Consider the following 20877-nt stretch of genomic DNA (forward strand, 5'->3'; position numbering starts at 1 on the left):
AGCTATGTATCTGTGTGTGGAGCTATAGATCTGTATGTGGTGCTATATATCTGTGTGTGGAGCTATAGATCTGTATGTGGAGCTATATATCTGTGTGTGGAGCGAGCTCTGGGCTCAGCGCTCCCCAGCTGAGTCACGGCTCCGGCGGGGTGAGCACGTCCAAGGGGGACGGAACCCTGCCTTGAATACAGAGCACAAAATCCATTAAAAACAAAGAATTTCAAATGGTGCATAATATAAGCATTTGATGGGTTTTTCTAACTGGGGATCTAGCGTTGAGAGCATTAAATTAAACATTAGGTGACTTAGCAGTCTGTACAAGAAAGCCTGGGAGATTAAAAATGCGGGTATAGACTGCATTATTTATGGTTTCATTTCCCCCCCCCCCAGTTTTCAGTGCCTAAGAAAGAACAAGCGTATGCAGTGCTGAGAGGGGGACACGGTGTGGCCAGACTCTGCATTTGCAAGGACTGCCTGGTCTTTTAACAGGGATTTCTCCATCCAGCCTCTCACTAACCGCACTCTGCTGCTTTCCGCCTGCAGCCAGAAAACTGCGGGAGCTGCTGGTGCTTGGAGCACGAGGGCAGAGCATCACCTGCTGCATCGCCACCCCAGGAGCCCCGGAGGCCTTTGGTAGCCTTGCTCCCCCATGTCACAGAGCAGCCCGGTGTTTGGAGGGAGTGGGAACCCCCCAATATGCCTTAGGCCTCAAGGATGACCCAAAGCACTTGTCTGATTTGGCTTCTCGTGACTGCCCGGGGACCTCGAGCTGGGAGCAAGGGGCTTTCCCTTTAACAGCCTTTTAACAGCAGGAAGCAGGGCCGAGCCACGCTGGAACCGAGTTTGGCAACTTGCTGCCTTGAAGGACGATGTTTTACTACTATCTCACTGCTTTCTGCTAAATATATATATCTATATATTTATATATATATACACACAGCAGGACTCAGACCGGTGAAAACTGCAGCTAAGCGGTGCCATTTGCCGCGGGGCTTTCGGTTCAGAGCATCCTGCTCTGTCTCAGCGATGCACTCAGGTGTTTGGGATGAAGGGGCGGTCTCATGACGTGGAGCGGGCTGGAAAACATTAGCCAGCACTCCCGTCAGACCTGGCAGGGACAGGCATGCTTTGCATCTTCCTCAGAACCTAATTCAAATCACAAGGGTGCATTGAAAACACCTGAGTTGGAAGATTTTTAAAGAACAGCACAAACTAAAAAAGGAGCTGCCAAAATTAATTTCCAGCGTTAAAAATCAGCACTGATGAGAGCCGTCTTAGATCAAATAATTTATTTAGTAATTCCATGTAAACACGTCAGATTTACTAGCAAATACAATGCTTGCTGTTCTTTTAAATAGATCATTCAAAAAATAAGAATCTACTATTAATGGCAGGTTGACTAGAGGTCTCCATACTACTGTACAATAAGGAATTTGTTTTCTAATGGATTTAACATCTCAGTTTTTCTCGTTCTGCGTTTGCTTTACACCAAGTCCAAAGGACACACGTTTGAACTGCTCCCTGACGATGCCACTGCGGACCGGGGCGTTTTGGGGAAGGTACGCAGGCAAATCCTCCCATTCTGGCATTGGTATAAGCTGATGTGAGAGTGGGGCGGCAGAACTCGCGTGAACACCGTTCACAAACACACACCTTTTTCGGTCAGAAAACAGAAAATGACTGGTGGAGAACTTCTCTTTGGGATGTATAAAAGCAACTAACTCCATCGTTGGCATTTACTTATCAATACAGCAGTACACATACACGTATCCGCAGTCTTGGAAAAGCATCCTATGCGCTGGAGAAAGCGGTGGTTCTGAGGCTTGGTGCACCAGTGCACTAAAACCAAAAGAATGATACCTTCTTACATAGTCAAATGAAAAATAAATATCTTTATTTTCTGCCTACTTTATTTCAGTTTGCAAATAAATTTTAAATAAATCTGTACAAAGTATACTGTTACAGTATATATTTGTAAGTTAACTGAAATGCCTAGGTATAACAACACTACAACAAAGCAGTATAGATTGGCACATCTCTAATAAAGATTAACTTTTACACTCAAAAAATACCAGCTCCCGTGAAAATCCTTGATATATTTTTGGTATTTCTATGCAAGCCACGTTGCGAACATATTACAGACCAATTCTGCCCTGCCTTTAACAGAAAATCACTTCTAATGGGTTTTCGGAGAACGTGAACGTCTTTATGCTGTGCAAGGGACACCATCAGGCGAATAGAGAGAGGTTACCAACTAGAAAAGGGGATTTCACCCTTGCGATTATAAAGGAACTAACGCACATGCACGGGGGGTGAGGTTTGCTTTGCTTTTCCTTTCCCCTCCCCTAAAACAAGAACCTACAGTCGATCTGACAGTGTCCCTTTGCTGAAAACAAAGGCTTCTGGTCTATATAGATTATAGAGCGAAGCAAACTTGTTCACTTGTTCACATTTCAAAACTCAGGTTTTCACATCCAAGTGCAGTTGCTTGATTCATGATCCTCATGTTTTGTTAAATAATTCCAAACTGGGAATTGGGGGATAAGTATTACAGATTAAGAGTTGTCCCTCTTAATCTTTCCAATGATATATTAAATCAACGTTTACATGCTGAAAGTTAATCTTACATTAGAATGTAATGCAATATTTGCTGCAACATAAACCTATAAATCAATCAGCTACCATAGATTAAACTCTCTTAAATATTTCTAAGTTAATAAAATATTGACAGTATTATAAAATTACAGTATTTACAATAAGAAAAAAATCTAGACTAATATATACCTTTAACAGATCTCTTCTCCAATTTGGGATTGCAATGGAATTATGAATATATGAACAATTTATTAGAAAGTTGCATTGCAATTATCATTTTTCCATTAGAGCCAGCGAGGGTAATCTATCACTGCCTTTGAAAAAAACAATCAATAAGTGACTTCTGATGGTGGGATGTAGCTTTTGGGTACCAAACTGGTAACAGGAGTCCTCTGCAAGACGTCTGGAGATAATGTAGGGCCAGCCTCAATTGCTCAGATTAAAGTTGTGTTACGGAACTGCCAGCAAGCAGAACCACCCAGGCTGCAAAAGGGGAGGAAAGGTAGTTTTCAGCTCAACATGCACAGCTGGAAAGGCTCCCCGCATTCTGGACACCAACTAAGGCTGCAGGAGCTTCCATCTGCACCGGAGAGCGGCAACACCCCCAGCGTTGGGGTCATTAAGAGGAAATTAGTTACTGCTGCTCCTTAAAGGGACATAGTTAGGTTGCAGCTACGCCAAAACCACTCTTGCCAGCCACGTACGACACAACCATTAGGCATCTGAGACCCTCTTTGGCTTGGTTTTTTGGGAGGTTGTGTTTTTTTTGGGGTGAGGGCTGGTTTTTTGGTTTGTATTTTTCATTTTGTTTGCGTGGAAGAAACAAAAATTGGCCGGGACTCTGCAGTCACCTCATTGTCTATTCCCCTCCAGTTCCTCCATTTCTTGAGTACTAACATAACGCTGTTGTGTTTGGGTCGCAAACACTTGCGGAAAGAAAAAATAAGGAGGTTTTAACACTCCCAAGTTGATTTGCCTCGGTACAAACCAAAACTCCGGAAAAAATGACCTAAAGTGATGCCCATCATTCAAAAGCACCAGCTGCTTTTGGGGTCCTGGCCGCCCAGCAATGTCCTTTTAAGGATCAGGCCTTTCACTCCCAGGTGTGGAGGAGTTTATCAAGTCTTGCTTTCTAGCAATAAATCGGAAACAAATGTTCAAAGTCCTTTCCCGCCCTCCCCTCCCTCAGTCCTGCTCACTGTAAAACAGCAATGGCATTTTTCTTTTTTACTGGATATTTTTGGATAAATTATTACCAGCCCCAAGCTTGAAGATGCTTGTTAGAGACCTACCCGCAGGCTTCGGAGAGGTGAGGCAATTAATGCATTTGCAAGGGTTTCTAGCAGTTCCCGTACCGGGCAGCTGGGAACACCTCTGTCCTTAAAAGCAGGTAAAGAACAGTTTGTAAACCCGGGTCTACGTTACCAACAGAAGGCTCTAGGTCCTGCGGGCTCCAGTTCCCAGAGATGCAGAGCAGGAAAACTAGAAAGAAAACTCGGTACCTTTCAGTGACCTGCTGGGTTGTGCTGGGGGGGAGTGGGGAACGAGAGAGACAAAATGACAACTGACCTTATTAACAAAGGTATGTTTAGGGCTTCTGCTTTCAGGAATAAACCGATATTTACTGGTAAAAGTCTGCCAAAAAACAAAAACAGAAACACAGGATTACTGGTAAATATTGGTTTATATGGAAAAGTTAGAAAAAATTAAAAAGAAGTCATTGTGCTCCTGATCTCCACGCGCTCCCGGGCAGGAGCCGAGAGCTGCCCCACAGCATCCCTACACTCGGTGGCATCTTTGGCACCCGGACACCTCAAACCAGAAGCCTTGTGTTGAGAGGAAAGTTGGGTTTCTTTCCTTTACTCCCCTTCAACTATGCGTTTCTGTCTGGATTTCCCCCCACTCCTCCGCAAGGCTGGTCCTATGGGGGGTTTGGCTCAGGGGATGGAAAGTCTTCTTCTGAAACCACTTGGAAATGAATTTGTACGTAATAAGGTATCTCATCACCAAGGCTGCTGGTGCCTGAGCCTCGTCCGATCCCTGAGATACCATAAAATATACAACACTGAGTGTATATTTTAAATAAAGCATTTTCTTGTAAAGTGGCATAAACCCATTCTTTTTATTTACATGCTTATTTATTTCCAAAAATAGAGTTGGTCCACAATGGACAAGAGAAATCAAGAAGCCATACAGTAGAAGAGTTAAAAGTCCAACATTTAACCAAAGTACAATGAAATTCCAGAAGTCTGCGGCTGACTTGAACCACAGAAACATACACATGAGCCACACAGACATTTGTACATAGAGCATTATATTACCAATAATATTTGCAAACATGAGGTCAAGATGGCTAAAAACCCAGCGGAACCGAGCCAGGGGTCATGGCTGGACAGAAGCGGGTGGTGAACGGCCGCCACTATCGCAGGGAAACACCACTCTCCAGAGATTTTGCTTTGCTTTTTTATTTCTTTAACTGAGAAAGTCCTAATTTTTGTGCCCTGGGGATCGAAATTGAGGACAATGGTGAAAACCAACCACACGGAGCTCCCTATGCATGGAGTGAGCGGCTGGCGACGCGCGGGCGGCATCACCCGCGGAGGCGCCGGGTCCCGTACCCGCCGAGATGAAGGAGCGCGGGACAGCGCGGATGCCAAAGGGAACCCGGGGGCTGAGCTCCGCTCGGAGGACAAAAGCCCGGCCTAAAAACTGTTGGGTTTAATGCTGGAGCAGGGCGAATGTGAAGGGCAGGACCCCCGGCCCGTCCGGCCAGACAGACTGTCCCTGCCCGCTACCACCTGGCCTTAAAGATCACCTGGAAAAGAAAAAGTAGGTATTTATACCCTTGTGCTATGCTGCGGGGTGTCTGAAAAGAGTCTGGATGGGTTTGATCTTGAAAACAAGGACCTCCCTCCCTTGCCGTGGGCAAGTTTTGGCATTAGTAATTCCAGTCCCATCTACCTTTTCTGGAAGATCACGAATAATCCAGCCTGAACAGAGCTACAGTATTAGAGGATGTCACACTGGACAGATGAGGGAAGTGATTTTTACTCAAACAATTTAATGTTTTTACATTTTTTTTTTTTTTTAAAAAAAAAAAAGCTCAGAGGCCTGATTGACAGCAGAATAATAAAAAAAAAACAACTGGAAAAGATGCATTAACTCTGCGTTCCGGCCCGGTTTATCCAGGTATTTCCATGGACCTCACCATGATTACATCGCAGGGTCTCCAAAGGATGGAAAAACATACTTAAATCTGTATGCTCTCCTGCAGAGAATCACAGCAAGTAAAAGGGGAAGACAGTTGTAGCACTTCTGCAAACAACCTCCTCTATGGGGCAGAACTGCATGAAAAGGGTATAAATTAATTTTCCTTTTTCAAGTCATCTTTGACACTTACAATATTAAGCCTAGTCCAATGTGAATGCTAGTATAGAGCTAAATTACAGAATACCAATGATCATTATCTGTACCTAACAGGATTTAAAGGCAAATATACTTAGTACATTTAGAAAAAAATGCTATTACCCAAATGCCAGACAGCAGTTAAAACAGAAGCAGCCGTGCAGTTTTTTATGTGGACGGACAGCCTTTAGCACGAGTCGCTATTATCATCTGAGCCTCTAACAGACAACTTCTGATTTGCCTTCTAATTTCTAATCTCAGCTAGGAAATACATTTTTTTAAGAGAGATGAGCCTGATCCTTTGCAGTTGGGTACCTACAACAGTCCTCAATGAAACTCAAACCCCAAATTCCTAAAGAGAGAGCACAAGAGATGTTGGTTTTTTTTCTTACATCAAATAACTACCATGCAAGCATACCACGACATTTTTATATTAAGTACTTCAAAGTCAGCTGGTATAATTTAACTAGAAGTGAGCAATCTAATGAAATTAGTATTTCTATGGGGAGGGGACAAAGGTTGTGCCGGTGACAACCACCAGATTACCGAGGGAAAACAGCACAGGGACACCGTGGGGGTCTAATGAACTGTGTTACAGGAGAGTTCACGCACAGCAGCCTCTCAGACCTCAGCACCTCAATCTCTAACACGCAGTTATTTTCTTTGGCAGTCTACGCACTTCCATTTAATTTCTTTTGCTGCTCAGAATCAGATGTTCTCACTCTTGAATGAGCAAATCACTTAAAGCTCGGCAGTATTGTTGGAGCATCGAAAACTGCTTTTTCTTTTCAATTTTTTCCCCCCTACCTATTGCATTGAATTTCTCCCCACCGCTGCACACTCACAGTACCCGACCGTATCATGTTCTTCTGGCCAGACCGAAGTTGCTTCTCTAGTATAAACCAACCACTCCGCTCTTTCAGTTGCCGGTCCTTATATTTAAACACTACCCAAAAGCCTTGAGGCGCCTGCAGGTAACCTGTTCTATTGCAAAATCCGATGATTTATCAAAGCACTTACTCTTTGGTACCGTGGTCTCATGAACAGAGCTAGAGGAGACCTGGAAAACTGATGAGATCCCTCTCCCCACTCCTTTCCTTTTTGCCCATTATCAAAACCAAAATATTTTAGGTTTTTCTGGGTAAAAACAAAAGAAAACAGAACACATTAGTTGCTGAGGTGTGCTCCTGGGTCTGGCAGACCTGCAAGTCAGCTCAGAGGAGGAATTTGAACTGGGGGTGTCACATCACAGGAGAAATAGTGATGCCACGCTACCCCGTATTTTGGGCTTGTTTCTCCTCTGGTCAACCAGACTTTGCAGTCTGGACCTAGATGTGCTCACCTGAAAAGTTCAATGAAAATTCGCCCTTCTCCATCTGGTAACTTTGGTTTTAATTAATCGGTGTTTTCCAGAGGAAACTCATTTGCTCAAAGGCTGAAGATCTATTCAAGATTCAGACCTGGAAACCTGTGATCACCATCTCCAATTAGACTTTTGTCTACCTTGTGCTGTCCAAGTGATCAACATTGGCTGCAATCAAGGAAGGACTCCATGATATTTCTCTCCTCATCACAAACATGACGTTTAATAAATACCTTCTTGGGAGGACTTGATAAAACCTTTTAAAACATCCAAAACCAAGATCAATCGATTCTCCACCTCCTGCTGTTTGCCAACATTTTCAAAGGTTCTGGTAGATTACTCAGAAAACAAGACTGATCATAGAATCACAGAATGGTTTGGGTTGGAAGGGACCTTCAAAGACCACGTAGTCCAACCCCCTTTCTTCGCAGGAAGTAGATTGCTTTCAACCTACCACATATTGAAGAGTTACAGCACTTCGGTTTCTCCTTCACAAACTGGCATTCAGGGTTACTGATTTGCAATTCCCAGGGCCCTGTTCAATACTCTAATTAAAAAATAATAATCCAACATTACAATGTTATCTAGTCATGAAGAATACTAAGCTCCTTTTTAACAGCCCTGTTTTTGCTAGTAACTTCAGCATTTCAGTGTCAAGCTCTTTTTACACTGCTAGGTACACCTGTTGCTCTTCCACTTGAATGTCCTTTGCTCCAGCATCTCTGCCTCAAACACTCGAGGTTCAGAGGGATGCTCCTTATCGGTACCACCCCCAAGGACGAGGTGACGGACAGGTGGGCTCTCACACATACCCTGCGCTCCAGAATGATGCAGTAGCATGAAGAAGTGCAGAAAATTAACTGTGCCTTCAGTCCTGCGTGCTCAGACCTTCTCCCTGATATATTTAAGACAGCGTTTGCTCCCCAAGGCCCCCAGCTCTTCAAAGCCCCCGCAAAACTGCTGCATTCCCAGATCACGGGGTCCCTGCTGTACAACAGGGCTCTTTCAGTCTGCTCTACAAGAGTTAGACTTCTGTCTTTTGATGGAGTCCTGCTGGACTCCACAAGTCCCTTCCTTTATAACTATTCTACTTGGTAACTTTATTTTACTTAGTAACTGATTTTCACTTGGGCTTTGAAGCTCCTTCATGACAGAGCTCTGCCTAACGTGGGTATCTGTAACTTTCCCAGGTATCTATGGGCCTGCCCCGACAAGTCTAAGGGCTTTTCCTGATCTTCCCCCCTGCAATATTTTATAACACAAGCCTCATTTTCAGTCCAGAGCCTTCCACCCTTGAGGATGCTGAACCTGTAATTGTACTGTGGTCACTGATATTTAATGACTCAAGAAGAATTGTATCTTGAGCCAGTTCTTACGTTTTAGTCCTAAATCAAGGCTAACTCTATACCAGGCTGTTACAAGAAATGATCCTTTAAGTAAATCAAGATGTCTGTTCACCAAAATGTTAGCCAGCTCCTTCCCAAACAATCCGGCTAGATAACATGGACATAAATGAATTTACTTTTTCTTAGAGGTTTATGAAGACACATGAGCCTGGTTTTCTCCCAAGCCCCATGATATCCATAAACCTTCCCTAATACCTCCATGTCATTAAAATATGGGATTTATATCCAACATAAATTTGGCCACGTGGTCATCACTACTCCAACCTCCTCTCAGATTTTAGGGCAGCTTTTTAGATCTAGTGTTCCTTCACACCTTTATGACCCAGCATGCCCGTTCAGTATAGTTCGATGGCAGGCAATGCAGTATCTTACTGATTTTCATCACCCCCGCTGAGTTTCAATCAAACCAACTACACCAGGGTCTTTTTACACTGCTGAGAAGCCTACAACAACTCTTTTTGTTCCATGTTTCCACACCGGTATACAGACATCTTTCTTGTTCGGACCCACAACCAAACCCTCTGTCATCCAAACCTCCCAGAGCTACTTTCCCAGCAACTGCAGGCTACTCCAGAAGAGAGAACCACTCCTCAACCAAGGCTTCAGTACTAAAATACCAGCCATCCCTTTAATCCTGTCCAGTTGCACGTCAAGTTTCCACATGTAAAAGGCAAGGCAGGCAGTGCTGAGGTGAGGACGGACCACAACCATGTGCAGATGATCTAATGTCATCTCTTCTCTACCAGCTCAGCAACTTCGGCCTCAAGACACTTTCTGGAGCTTGCGGTGCCTCCCCTTGTCACACTGTATAGTATTTTATCAGAAGATCATCACTCGTCAAGTGTGTCCTCTCTGCACTCGTGCGTGCAGTTCCCAGTGCAATTAAGCCAATGTTCTTCAATTCCCAATAATTAAGCTTAGAATTTTTACTTTATGACCATATAAAGTCCATCCTTAAACTAAAAATAGACAGACAGTTAGAGGATTCTTTTTTAAATTACTTTAAACCACCAATTAGATACTTGCATTGGACAAGATAAGTTTCACATGGCCTGGCAGAAGCCTGCAAGGACTCATTTACCACGACTTTTATTGACAGTTGCAGCTCAGAAGCCAACTTTTGATTGAATGAGCCTCTGAACACAGTTATGTCAAAAGACCCATCCACGAACCAAACTGTTTGCAGACATGAAAGCAGAGATGACAATGACATGAATTTGCAGTGCTTAGTTCAGAATTATTAATGCCAGCAAATAATTCAAAGCCTCTATTCCCTGTTTCGCTCACAGACTTGCCTTGTTGCTTTTCAGTAGCTCCAGGCAACGGTGATCCTACTGTCACCTATTATTTAAATAAAATAATATTTTTAATAAAAATAAATTTTGGCGCCATTTACAACTCTGTACCTGACAAGACACCGGCTTCTTTGCTTCACCTCTGCTGCTGCTCACATAATGTTTTTCTTAAGTTGACCTGCCCACACAGCTCCTGATAAGCCAATGCTGCATTGCCAGCTCTCCTCAGCATCACTTGAGTGGGAGGTTTAAATACCAGATTTCACAAAATCCTTTATCCACTCTCCCTGGCCCCGGCACTTCTTGAAGCATTGACAGATCATCAAGCCTTCACAGCTCGCCTAGAAGGGAGAGAAGCAGGACCTACTGCTACCAGAGTGATGCAGGAGAAGAAGGGAAGAGAAAGAGAAGAGAGGAGGAGAGGAAGAGGAAGAAGAGAGAAGAAAGCAGAGGGGAGGGCAGGGCAGGGCAGGGCAGGGCAGGGCAGGGCAGGGCAGGGCAGGGCAGGGCAGGGCAGGGCAGGGAAGGGAAGGGAAGGGAAGGGAAGGGAAGGGAAGGGAAGGGAAGGGAAGGGAAGGGAAGGGAAGGGAAGGGAAGGGAAGGGAAGGGAAGGGAAGGGAAGGGAAGGGAAGGGAAGGTATCGAAAGCTCCTGACCCTGGGGCGAGCCTTGAGGAGTCTGGACCAGCCGACATGTGCATGCTGATGCACGCTCCCAAGGAGCTGCTGCTTTGAGCTCTTCTGCCTGTACTAAATGATCGAGCGAAAGGCAAGCCCAGGAAAAGCAGGTTCCAAACTTCAGGAGACTAGAGGCAACAAAGCCAGCTTGCATTGCACTCACAAACTACTGTGCAACCGGGACAGAGCACGGAGAAACGAAACGTATTCCCTAGTGAGACACTACAGCAAGCCCAACCTGGGGGACAGACACTCAATGCAATGCAGCTAACCTTCAAACAACAGCAGTGCTCCGAGATGTCCCATCCAGACAGGTCCCACCCATGGAGCACAAACGCTGGCCTGCACTCTGGCACACAACAGCACAGCTTCCTACCCAGAGCTGGGAGAACAAACCCACTCCAGTCTTCGACCGGGGCTAAAATACCAGCTGGAGGGCACTGCACGTGTGATGAGAGCTCAGCCAATTGAGCTCGACTCGCACATCAAGATGTTCACCGGCAACAGAAAAAAGTGCCACTGCTCATTTTGTCCACCCTCAACTCCCAGCAATATAAATCACCCAGGCATGTATCTTACATAGACTCAGCCTCCTCCAGCCCCTGTGCGAAGCCGGCAGGTCCACCTCAGCACCAGCCACACCAGCACAGCTGATGACACAGAGGAGCTGAAAACACTCCAGTGGGGTCAGCCCCACGGCTCCCGTGTCCTCACATCCCAGCTCCAAGGCCTCCTGTGCTTTTGCCCGCTCTAGAGCAACTGCGCATTGGTCCAGCTGAAGATGGGATGTCTCTGAGATGTCGCCAAGAGCCCAGGCTCAGCTCCCAGACCTTCCTGCAAGCATGACAGTGCCACCTCACAGTCACAACCACTGATGGGCATCAGCGAGATGTGATCTCTTTCACCAAAAGTCACCCGTGGCGGCTGCTGCACAGTCTCTGCACCATGTCCAGTGAGAAATCCAAACCCACTGGGGTCAGCATGGTCATGCGGATTCAGATGCCATTTGCAAGACACTTTTAAGAGCAGATTTCCAGGGAAACCAACATGCCGATCAGGATGACATTTCAACATGTAGAGGTTTTTCCCTGAAAAGCTGCCAAAACATCTCCAAGGCATGCACTTTGGCTTCCCAACGGCGGGCAGTGGATCAGCTCCAACAGCCGCCTCCCTCCAAGGTCTCGCTCCCCAAGAGGGGCACGTCCTTCCACGCTGCAGATGTAACTCCACACCTCTCACCTCTCCAATCGGAGGCAGAAAGAATGAAGCTTTTCTTCACTTCCTGCATATTTCAAGATAGTGTTTCAAGAAAAAAAACCCTTCTGCGCCACAGACAGGAAGGCTCAGCGCAAACTCACACTGCCAGTGTTCCTGCCAGTCCTCTTTTCAGTTCAGTCTCCTATGGGGCCTAAGCCTAAGAAAAGGCTAAGGTATATATTTTTGCAAAGCTAATGTTAGGATGGACAATAAACCAACTGATGACCAGCAAAGCCAAGGAATTATCTGAGTTAAGACCAAGTTACCTGCTGGGGAGGTCCAGAAGATGCTCAAAGCAAGCGCTCTCCCAGCTGACGGCTGATCCAGACGTACGTCTCACGAACCCGAGCCTTAAGACAATTAGGTGCAAACACAACAAGCTCAACAAGCTCAACAGCAAAGGAGTCACTACTCAGGAGCTGATGGTCACATTATCTGTGTCTTGGGGATTTTACTCTCCGTGAGCTCTAGCTTGGTCTGACAAACCTAATGCCCACCGGTTGTCTTTTGGCTTAGTTAATGCCCACAACTTGCGTTGGCTAATTTAAACCCCAAACGCATCAGGTCATGCGCTCCATGATAAAGCCAAGGTACGCGGCACAGGGACAGCAGAGCACTTTGCTCCAGAAGCGCACACCCAACCTGAGCTGCAAAGCTGTCACGGATAGTCCTGGGGACATCCAGTGTTGTGTCCTGGTCACCCAAAATGAGACAATACCCCCATGCAGGCAAAATGTAGAGCCAGCCTGAGCAGGGCCCCGTCCTGCCTGGACGCGGTGCCTTCCAGAGCAAAAGGCTCAGGACCAGATCCCCTCTCCAGGCAAAGAAGCGCCAGCAGTGTTGATCCGCAGATGGATATCCAGCCGCTCGCTCCATCTTGTTTTAACCAGTCAACACTCAAAAGACAGATACTGGGACCAGAAGTCCTCTATCTTTTTTCACTTAAACCATCTGACATTTTTCTGTGAAAACATGCCTCACTCCTTGCTGCATGAATTCAACTGTCCCTCTTCTGTGATATTTTGCCTCAAACAGGCTATGCAAGTGTTTGCTACTTTTACAGAGGCAAGCGTGACGTGCTCCGCCTCTCCCATAAAACATGACGGCTCGTCTGGCTTCAGCCACATACAGACACCAAATTGCAGATGGCCAAGATGCACCTTGGCCATCCGCCTCTGCCAGCCCTGAAAGCCTTTTCCCACCCTCCAGGTGGATTATTGGCACCCACTCGAGTCTGCGAGCTCAGGAAGCATCGTCATTATCGACAACGGCATGAAAGACGCCTGCAAACGGAGGCGCCATTTATCCCATCCAAACTGCAGTAAAATACGCAGTATACATTGGAGGAGTAACTCTGTGAACCTCTAAAAATGGATGATCTGGTGTTTATTTCCCTCTGCTGTCTACAGCTGCCCAGATCCACATCAACGACAAGCAATGCATGGCCCAGCAAAGCCTCATGGCCTGCTTGCATTTGCGAGAAGAGGGATGCATCATGAACCCCTATATAAGCTGACTTTTCCCCAGACACTGCTAAAACACGGTCCCACCAGGGACTGAAATGCTTTGGAAAGATAAAATATAAAAAAAGAAGGATAGGCAGGCTAAGAGAAACTCCCAGCTCCGCAGAGGAGAGGAGAGGAGAGGAGCATCCTCCCCGTGCCATCAGTCACCTCAGCGTGAAAGAGCCCACTTATGAGAACAACAAATAAAAAGCCATGAACTTCAGGTCCAAAGATAAGGCTCCAGCTAAAACAGGTGTTTAAAAAAGGGTTATCGTTTTGAAAGTCTGTTTAGATTAACCTTAACTAGCTTTAACCTATATATATATACATATCTCCTCGCCACGTTTGCAACCTACGCACAATGTTTTGTGGTGCCAGCGAGCTAAATCATGTGCAAGCAAGCAGAGTAAAAGGAACCAGAGGCTTGAGAAAAAGAGCTCTGGGCTGAAATTATCTTTCATTGTTGCAAGTGGTACAGGAGATGGCAACAGCAGAAGGAATCAAGAATAAAAATGGAACTCGCTTGTTTACCTCGTCGGTTTTGTCAAAACATTTTGACAACGCTTTGCATGCAGCCCGCTCCTCTGTTCTGCTACCCAAAATTCAGATCCTTTCACCTCTCTTCACACGTGAGAGGACAGAGCCAAGAAAACTCCAACTTTTAGGGAAAGAAGTGCATGTGCAAAAAGTACAAAGCTCGGCACGAGAACCTAAAACTACGCTGGATTCCTCCTCCAAAGAGTCCAACCACCAACACGAACAGTGACCCTTCAATTATACAAGTCGACAAGCCAGCAAGGGAGGATAGTAAGGAAATAAAAGGAAAGTTAGGGTAAGCCTGACAAAAAGCAAGGTGGAAAGGAAACGAAAATAAAAGGTGCAAAGCAGGATTTAAAATTTGCACTTAAAAAGATACTGACAGTGTTGTTTTAACAGAGAAACTCTCCAGCACTTAAAGCAGAGCCCTCCCTCTCAAAAAGCAATCCAAGCCGGTAAGAAGCAGCAGGTTTTCGAATAAGCGAATTGCACGGTTGTGGGAGAATTTGCTTTCCCTGCTGTCTTTCCAAGTCACCTAAGAGAGACACGGTTTCTACTCTTGGACTAGCACAACCCAGAAATCGGTCGGTTCTAGTTATAGAGTTTTTGTGTTTCATGGGAGTCCCCCGAAATGTAAACCTGTTTTAGCATTCTTGTACATTAATGTCAGGATTCTCCACTTCTGGCTCCCACAGCTTCTGCCACAGACAAGTCAATCAGATTTGGTATATGCCCTGGGCCGGGAAATGGGAGGTCTGGGTTTAAAGCAAACAAACAAAAAAATCATTATGCCAGTGCTCTGCAAGGTGTTGGATCCAAACTCAGTGGATCTGCTGAAGTCTTTAAAACGCTTGGTAATTTTACTAAAAACAAACAAACGAACCCAAAAGTTTAGCCTGCTGAACTTAGAGAAAAGAAAGGGCAGACCTTTGGGGGAGACAAAGTGTGCAGGTGCAAAAACGTAACGTGCCGTGGTTCACCACCTCACAAGAAATCAAAGCTTTGCCTTGTCGGGTTTTGGGTTTAAGTGCCAGGGAAATGTGCTTCCCAAAGGGCAGCTTTAGAGTTTACGGGCACAAGCATGAAGTGAAGACATGCCAAAGACGTCAGGTTTTTGTAAACCCTTCTCCAAAAAGTGCAGGTGTTTTTTAGTAAAAATGCATATCTACCAAATCTCCACTGACCAGGGGCCACTTGCAGATGGAAAGTCACATCAATGTGCAGCGTCAATGCTGATCTTTTTGCCTTTTCCTTCCACCCACCTCCCCAATTTTTTTTCCTTGGGAGACATACAACGCCACTGCATTAGAACGTACAAGAAATGAAAACAGTGAGTACGACTGATATACATCCATTGACTTTTTATTACAAATGTAGTTGATCACTTGGCTTCAAAAAGTTTAAATCAACCCCTATTTTCTGTACGTCAGTACAAAGCAAAATCTATTTTACAAATTAAATACCTAAAAATTTGACAAAAATATTAAAGTTTGATGGAAAAAACAGTTATAAAAATCTTAAATCCCCTTTTCAGAAGGTAAGAGATAACATCCCCTCCCCAACCCCACAGTCCTGTTATACAATATTAATAGTCATTTTTTTAGAATAGGTAGGTATGTTATATCTCGCTGTTAGCATACAAGTCACTCTAATAGCTTTATCTGTATATACTCCAGTTAGTGCATGAATGCCATCTGATTGAATATAATCAACTATCTTTAACTGATCCCTAATTTACATTTCATAGCTTGCATAGTTTGAAGGGACAAAGGTTATACTACAGCTAATCGTAAGAAAAGGTGGTTACAGTGCTATTTTTAAAGGCAACAAAGTAATTGCTCCCTCCCCCCCCCCCCCCTTCCAAAAACAAAAGAGTTACGGGTGGGCTCTGAGCAGGGGTTAAAATCACGGGCAGCACTCGCTAGACGGGATGGTCTGTGCCTCGCCGGGCGGCCCCTCCGCGCGACGCCAGCCCGGGCTGCGCACCCCCCGCGAGGGACGTGCCACAAAGTGACACTGTCAAGTTGCGTTGTTCAGTTCTTTTTTCTTTCTCTTCTTTCTTTTTTAAATGGAATTTTCCCATAAAGTTCTCTGCGCATCCCCTCCGAGTCTGGGACCAGCCAGTGCCCCCGCGGCATCGCGGTGGGACCACAAAGAGGCATCGACAGCCAATCATGCCGTTTCTTTTTCTTTTTATCATTTAACTTCTTAGAGCAATTTTACTTTTTTTAAAAAAATTAATAATAACGACTTTGAATTTGGAGAACAGTTCTCTTGTCTCTCACCCTTCTCTTAAAGGGTGGTTGCATTTCAATGGTAAATAACTTGACAGTGTCCCTTTAACTCAAAAATAAAATAATGTCAGTATTGCAATGAATTTCAAGTTTTCTTGCACGTAGTCATTATAAAGTAGCTTTTATCATGCTTTTGGACCTAATCTACAACACATTTAAAAGCATATAATCAAGGAAAATATAAGGCATACTTCTCAGGAATTAGATATCTTGGCACATTTGAGCATACTGTCTTTTTTAAAACAACACATATGGTCAAATATACCTTTCTTCTAACATAAACTGGGTTTTCTGTACTTTGTTTCAAATACTGAGATATTAGAGCTTGGTAAAGTACCGGGCACCTCTGGGGAAAAAAAAAATAATTCAAAAAAATCAAAACAAAACCAAAACCAGAAGTGAAATCCCATGAACCTTTACAGTCATTTTAGTCTTTCATTACCATCATTCATAAAGTCCTAGAACATACACAACGTGCGTTAAGAAAACAAAATAACAACAACAACAACGAAAAAAACCCAACAACAAAAACACGCGGAAGAAACCCCAAGACAAGACAAAAACTGACCACAACTTCTCAAGACACTGTTCACCGCGCTGCCAGTGCCTGCGACGGGCTGTACTGGTTTGACTGGGACCGCGCGGCCCGTGCGCCCCCGGACCGGCCGGATCCCGGGAGCCCCTGGGCAGCGCCTGCGGGACGGCGACGCTCCCGGGGCTGGGACGGACGCGTTCCCGGGGCTGGGACGGACGGACACGCTGCCGCACGCCCGTCGCCTCCTGCTACTTATTGCTGGGAAGACAAGGCAGCAGCCCGGAGCTACCAGAGCGCGTCCGTCAGCAGCGCGACAACTTTCGGGAGGGCAGTGAACAGCAGGACCGAGACAATCGATCAAGTAGCAAAAAAAACCAAAGCAATTAATTTCCTAACTACGTCTAGCAGCATGGAGAATGCAGTCCCGCACACATCACAGTTGAAGTACAATAATCGATGGAACTGCCCATCCAGACCCTCCGATTCAAAAGCAGGTTATCAGACACATGTTTACATGCAATTGAGAACCATCTCAAATGTCACATTACGCACTCCGAAAGCTTATTTTACTACTGGGAAATACGAAAGTGCACATTAAAGCAATTTTTAACATTTCCAGTGATTGTTTAAAAGAAACAGAAACACCTCACTACCGGCATCTAGTATTTAACTTTCTGTGAACACTAACAGCAAACTTCTTTAAAGGGAAATAATGCATGGTACAATGGAAACAGCTTGTTTTGACACTTACAGTACATCTCGAAAAAAAAAAATAAGTCAAAAATTATAATTTCAAATGGAAATAAAAAGACAGCAGGAAATAAAAACTCTTGAAAACAAAGCTTGGGTTTTTTTTTCCCCACCCTTCCGAACCTCCATCCTCGACCATGGGTAAAGAAGCGCAGCCAGGTCTACCAGGCGGCCAACTCCGCCAAGAGGGTTCAAAATGATTGCAACCCAAAAGAACTTCCGAGTGGAACAAGATCTTAGTTTCTCTGAAACACTGTCTACTGAATTCTGGCCAAGAAAATAAAACGTTTTGTTTTCACTGTTTAAGGCATCTTTTTTTTTTTTATAACGTTTTCTCTTCCCTCGCAATGATGATAGTCATGCAGCAGTTTAATGATAAAAATATATTAATATTTTACTATACAGCAGCAAGAAGTTAGTCAATTAAAAGCACACCGACTTTTTTTTTAAAAGAAAAAAAAAACAAAACGAAACAACAAAAAACAACCTGTAAAAGTCTATTATTATTCTTATTATTATTACAGACAATTTCAATTTGGAGAACACACCTGGACAGATTAGTGTTCTGACAAATCTGCGTTTCCCTACCCTAGGCTTCGACCAGAGCCCGCGAGCGCGCACACCGGCGAGAAGGCTGGGACGGGAGGGAAGGGCACGGCTGTCACCAGGTATGTAGCCAGTAAGAACTAGCACCACAGCTACATGGAAATCCATTACAGACACACACCGGGCTTGGATTTCACTCTTAACCGAAACTCCGAACCCCATGGCTCAGTAGGATCCCTCTGCATCGCATCATCGCACTGATTTCCAACAGGCCTGCAGAAGTTAACGGCACTGGCAGGGACCAAAGCATCGGCTCGGACCTCTCAGGAGTTGAGGAGACAGCGCTACTGCCAGTGGCAACACGGAAAGACTCACTACCTGCTGTCCAAAACCAGGTTGACTGGAAACCGCTGCACGTCAGGATAAGTACTTTAAGTACACAGAATAAAAAAAATATATTATGAACAATACAAGTACATCTCATATACACAATAATTACAATACGCCTACTCAGTTGTAAACCAAACAGGTGCAGAAAAAAATATTACGGGAGGAAATGCTTCCTTTTTTTTTTTTCTCTCTCTCTCTTTTTTCCTTTTTTTTTCCTTTTCTTTTTTTTTTCTTTTTTTTTTTTTTTTTTACTATTTGAATAACTTTGGTTCAAACGTAAAAATCACAAGTTAGCAAATTTCATTTAAATGCCTTTTTTAATAATTTTTCTTCATGTTCACAGAAGTTTCACTGACCATTTTTATATGTTTAAGGTCCAGATGCAATGCATATTGTATAAAAGAGAGCACTTATTGTTTACCTTGCATGAATTAAACCTACGTACCTTTTAACTCTACAAACTTCTGCATAACATTTAGACAAAGCTCAGACACACAGCATGCCTAGCCCTCATATATATATACACATCTCTAATCACAGGTATATAGGGTGTCAAATATACTATAGTAACCTCCATGTAAGGTTCAAAATTTGGTAACAAAATGAGAAGAAAAAACTAAAAATATTATTTTACGTGTTCTAAAATATCTCTTTTTTTTGTGCTAAAGTCAAATGTTAGCTCAACATGAAAAGGACTTTTTTATATAATTCAGCAATATTATAATCTTGACCATTTTTGCAAACACTTTTAATAATAATAGCTTAAACGTGTACAAAAGTTCTCGGTTAATTAGGGAAATAAACACTCAGTTCTTTATATTTTTAATCAAGTAGGAAACACAGTTCATATATAATGTTATTACTTTTTTTGACTTTTTTTTTGTGTGTTTTGTTTTTTTTTTTGTTTTGTTTTGTTTTAGCAGCTGCTTACTGTTTGATAGGTGGGTAAAGTGGAGGAACATCCAGCGATGGGTGGCGGTTCGAAGGCGCTGCTGCCGGGCGGCGGGGGGGCGCCGGGCGGGCGGCGCGGCCGGGGGGGGCGCCGGGCAGCGGGGAGGGCATCTCGCCGCGCCCCCCCCGCCCCGCCGCCCGCCCTCCCTCCCGCCGGCGGCGGGGCCAGTCCGCGTCCCGGGGGGCGGGCGGTCAGTCCTCCTCGGGCTCCTCGGCCTGCAGCAGGGCGCCGGGCGGCCCGGCGGCGGCGGCGGCAGCCTCGGCCTCGGGGGGCGGCTCGGCCCCGGCGCCCGCGGGGGGGGCGGCGGCGGCGGCGGCGCGCTTGTCCCGCTGCTTCTCCTGGATCTTCTTCATCTCGTCCGAGTACTTGCAGAAGGTGTGGCCGAACTTGGCCCAGACCTTGTAGGGGACGGTGATGGAGTTGCGGTAGGTGGGCTTCACCTCGCTCACCCGCATGAACACGCCGTACTTGTTGGAGCCCACGTCGAAGAAGAAGCGCTTGTTGTCCACAGTCAAGGAGGTGCCCTCGGGCAGCTCGGCCGGCTCCTCCTCCACCCCGTAGTCGTCGATGAGCTTGGCCAGGGCGTCGCGGAACTCGATCAGGCCCTGGGCCGGCAGGGCGATGGTCTGGCCCTGCGTGGAGCCCAGTCCCGGACCGCGGTTGACGGTCTGGCGGACGCGGAGGAAGCGCCCGCGCTGGTTCTCCTTCAGATCCATGTAGTACTTGCGGTTCTCCCGCACCAGGAACTCGCTCTTGAGCGCCCGCCGGGGCTCGTCGGCCGCCTGCGCCAGCTCGGGGGGCTGGCTGGGCCCCAGCTGCGCGTAGTGCTCGATGAAGTCGCCCAGGTAGTCGCGGAACTCGACGGCCACCGACATGGAGAGGGTCAGGCGGCTCTTGTTGCCGCCCGCCCCCACCTCGGCGATCTTGAGGAAGCGGCCCTTGGCGTTCTGCTTGACGTCCAGGTAGAAGCGCTTGTTCTGGATGTCCACCCGCTTGGAGGCCAGCTCCTGCGTCTCATGCTGCAGGCCGCCGCCCGGGCCGCCGCCGCCGCCGCCGCCGCCGCCCGAGCCCGGCCCCCCGGCGCCCGCCGCGCCCCCGCCGCCGCCGCCCTGCTCGCTGCCGCTGTCTCTGTCCGCCATGATGCCGCCGCCCGCCGCCGCCGCCGCCGCTCGGCCTCCGCCGCCGCCGCCGCCGCTTCTCGCCCGGCGCCCCCCCCTGCGCCGCCGCCCGCGCCGCCTCCTCCTCGGCCGCCGCCGCCTCCTCCTCGGCCGCCCCCGGCCGCCGCCGCCGCCGCCGCCGCTCCGCCCGCCGCCGCCGCCGCTGCTGCAACAGCCCCCGCGGCCACCAGCCGGCCGCTCTCGCGAGATCTGC

The 20877-nt window shown here is 46.3% G+C and overlaps 1 protein-coding gene across 23 annotated transcripts; it reads right to left on the bottom strand.

The window, feature by feature from the left end:
- Window positions 1-1274: 1274 nt before the first annotated feature.
- Window positions 1275-20862, bottom strand: PURA (purine rich element binding protein A). 23 transcript variants are annotated; one of them, XM_065030206.1, is made up of 4 exons: window positions 19486-20862; window positions 4165-4230; window positions 4021-4077; window positions 1275-1839 (listed from the first exon to the last, which is right to left on the bottom strand). In XM_065030206.1, the coding sequence occupies exon 1, from the start codon at window positions 20643-20645 to the stop codon at window positions 19698-19700; it is 948 nt and encodes a 315-aa protein (XP_064886278.1). In that variant the 5' UTR covers window positions 20646-20862; the 3' UTR covers window positions 1275-1839; window positions 4021-4077; window positions 4165-4230; window positions 19486-19697. The 23 variants fall into 23 exon arrangements, with proteins under 23 accessions (XP_064886278.1, XP_064886275.1, XP_064886277.1 ...); XM_065030203.1 differs by having other exon boundaries at window positions 1275-3078; XM_065030205.1 differs by lacking the exon at window positions 4021-4077.
- Between the last annotated feature and the right edge of the window lie 15 nt (window positions 20863-20877).

This window comes from Columba livia, chromosome 14, assembly GCF_036013475.1.
Source record: "Columba livia isolate bColLiv1 breed racing homer chromosome 14, bColLiv1.pat.W.v2, whole genome shotgun sequence".
NCBI lineage: Eukaryota > Metazoa > Chordata > Aves > Columbiformes > Columbidae > Columba > Columba livia.

What these genes read in the sequence shown, in the direction of transcription:
- PURA (XM_065030205.1), bottom strand. Translation starts at nt 20,645, where the DNA reads ATGGCGGACAGAGACAGCGGCAGCGAGCAGGGCGGCGGCGGCGGGGGC.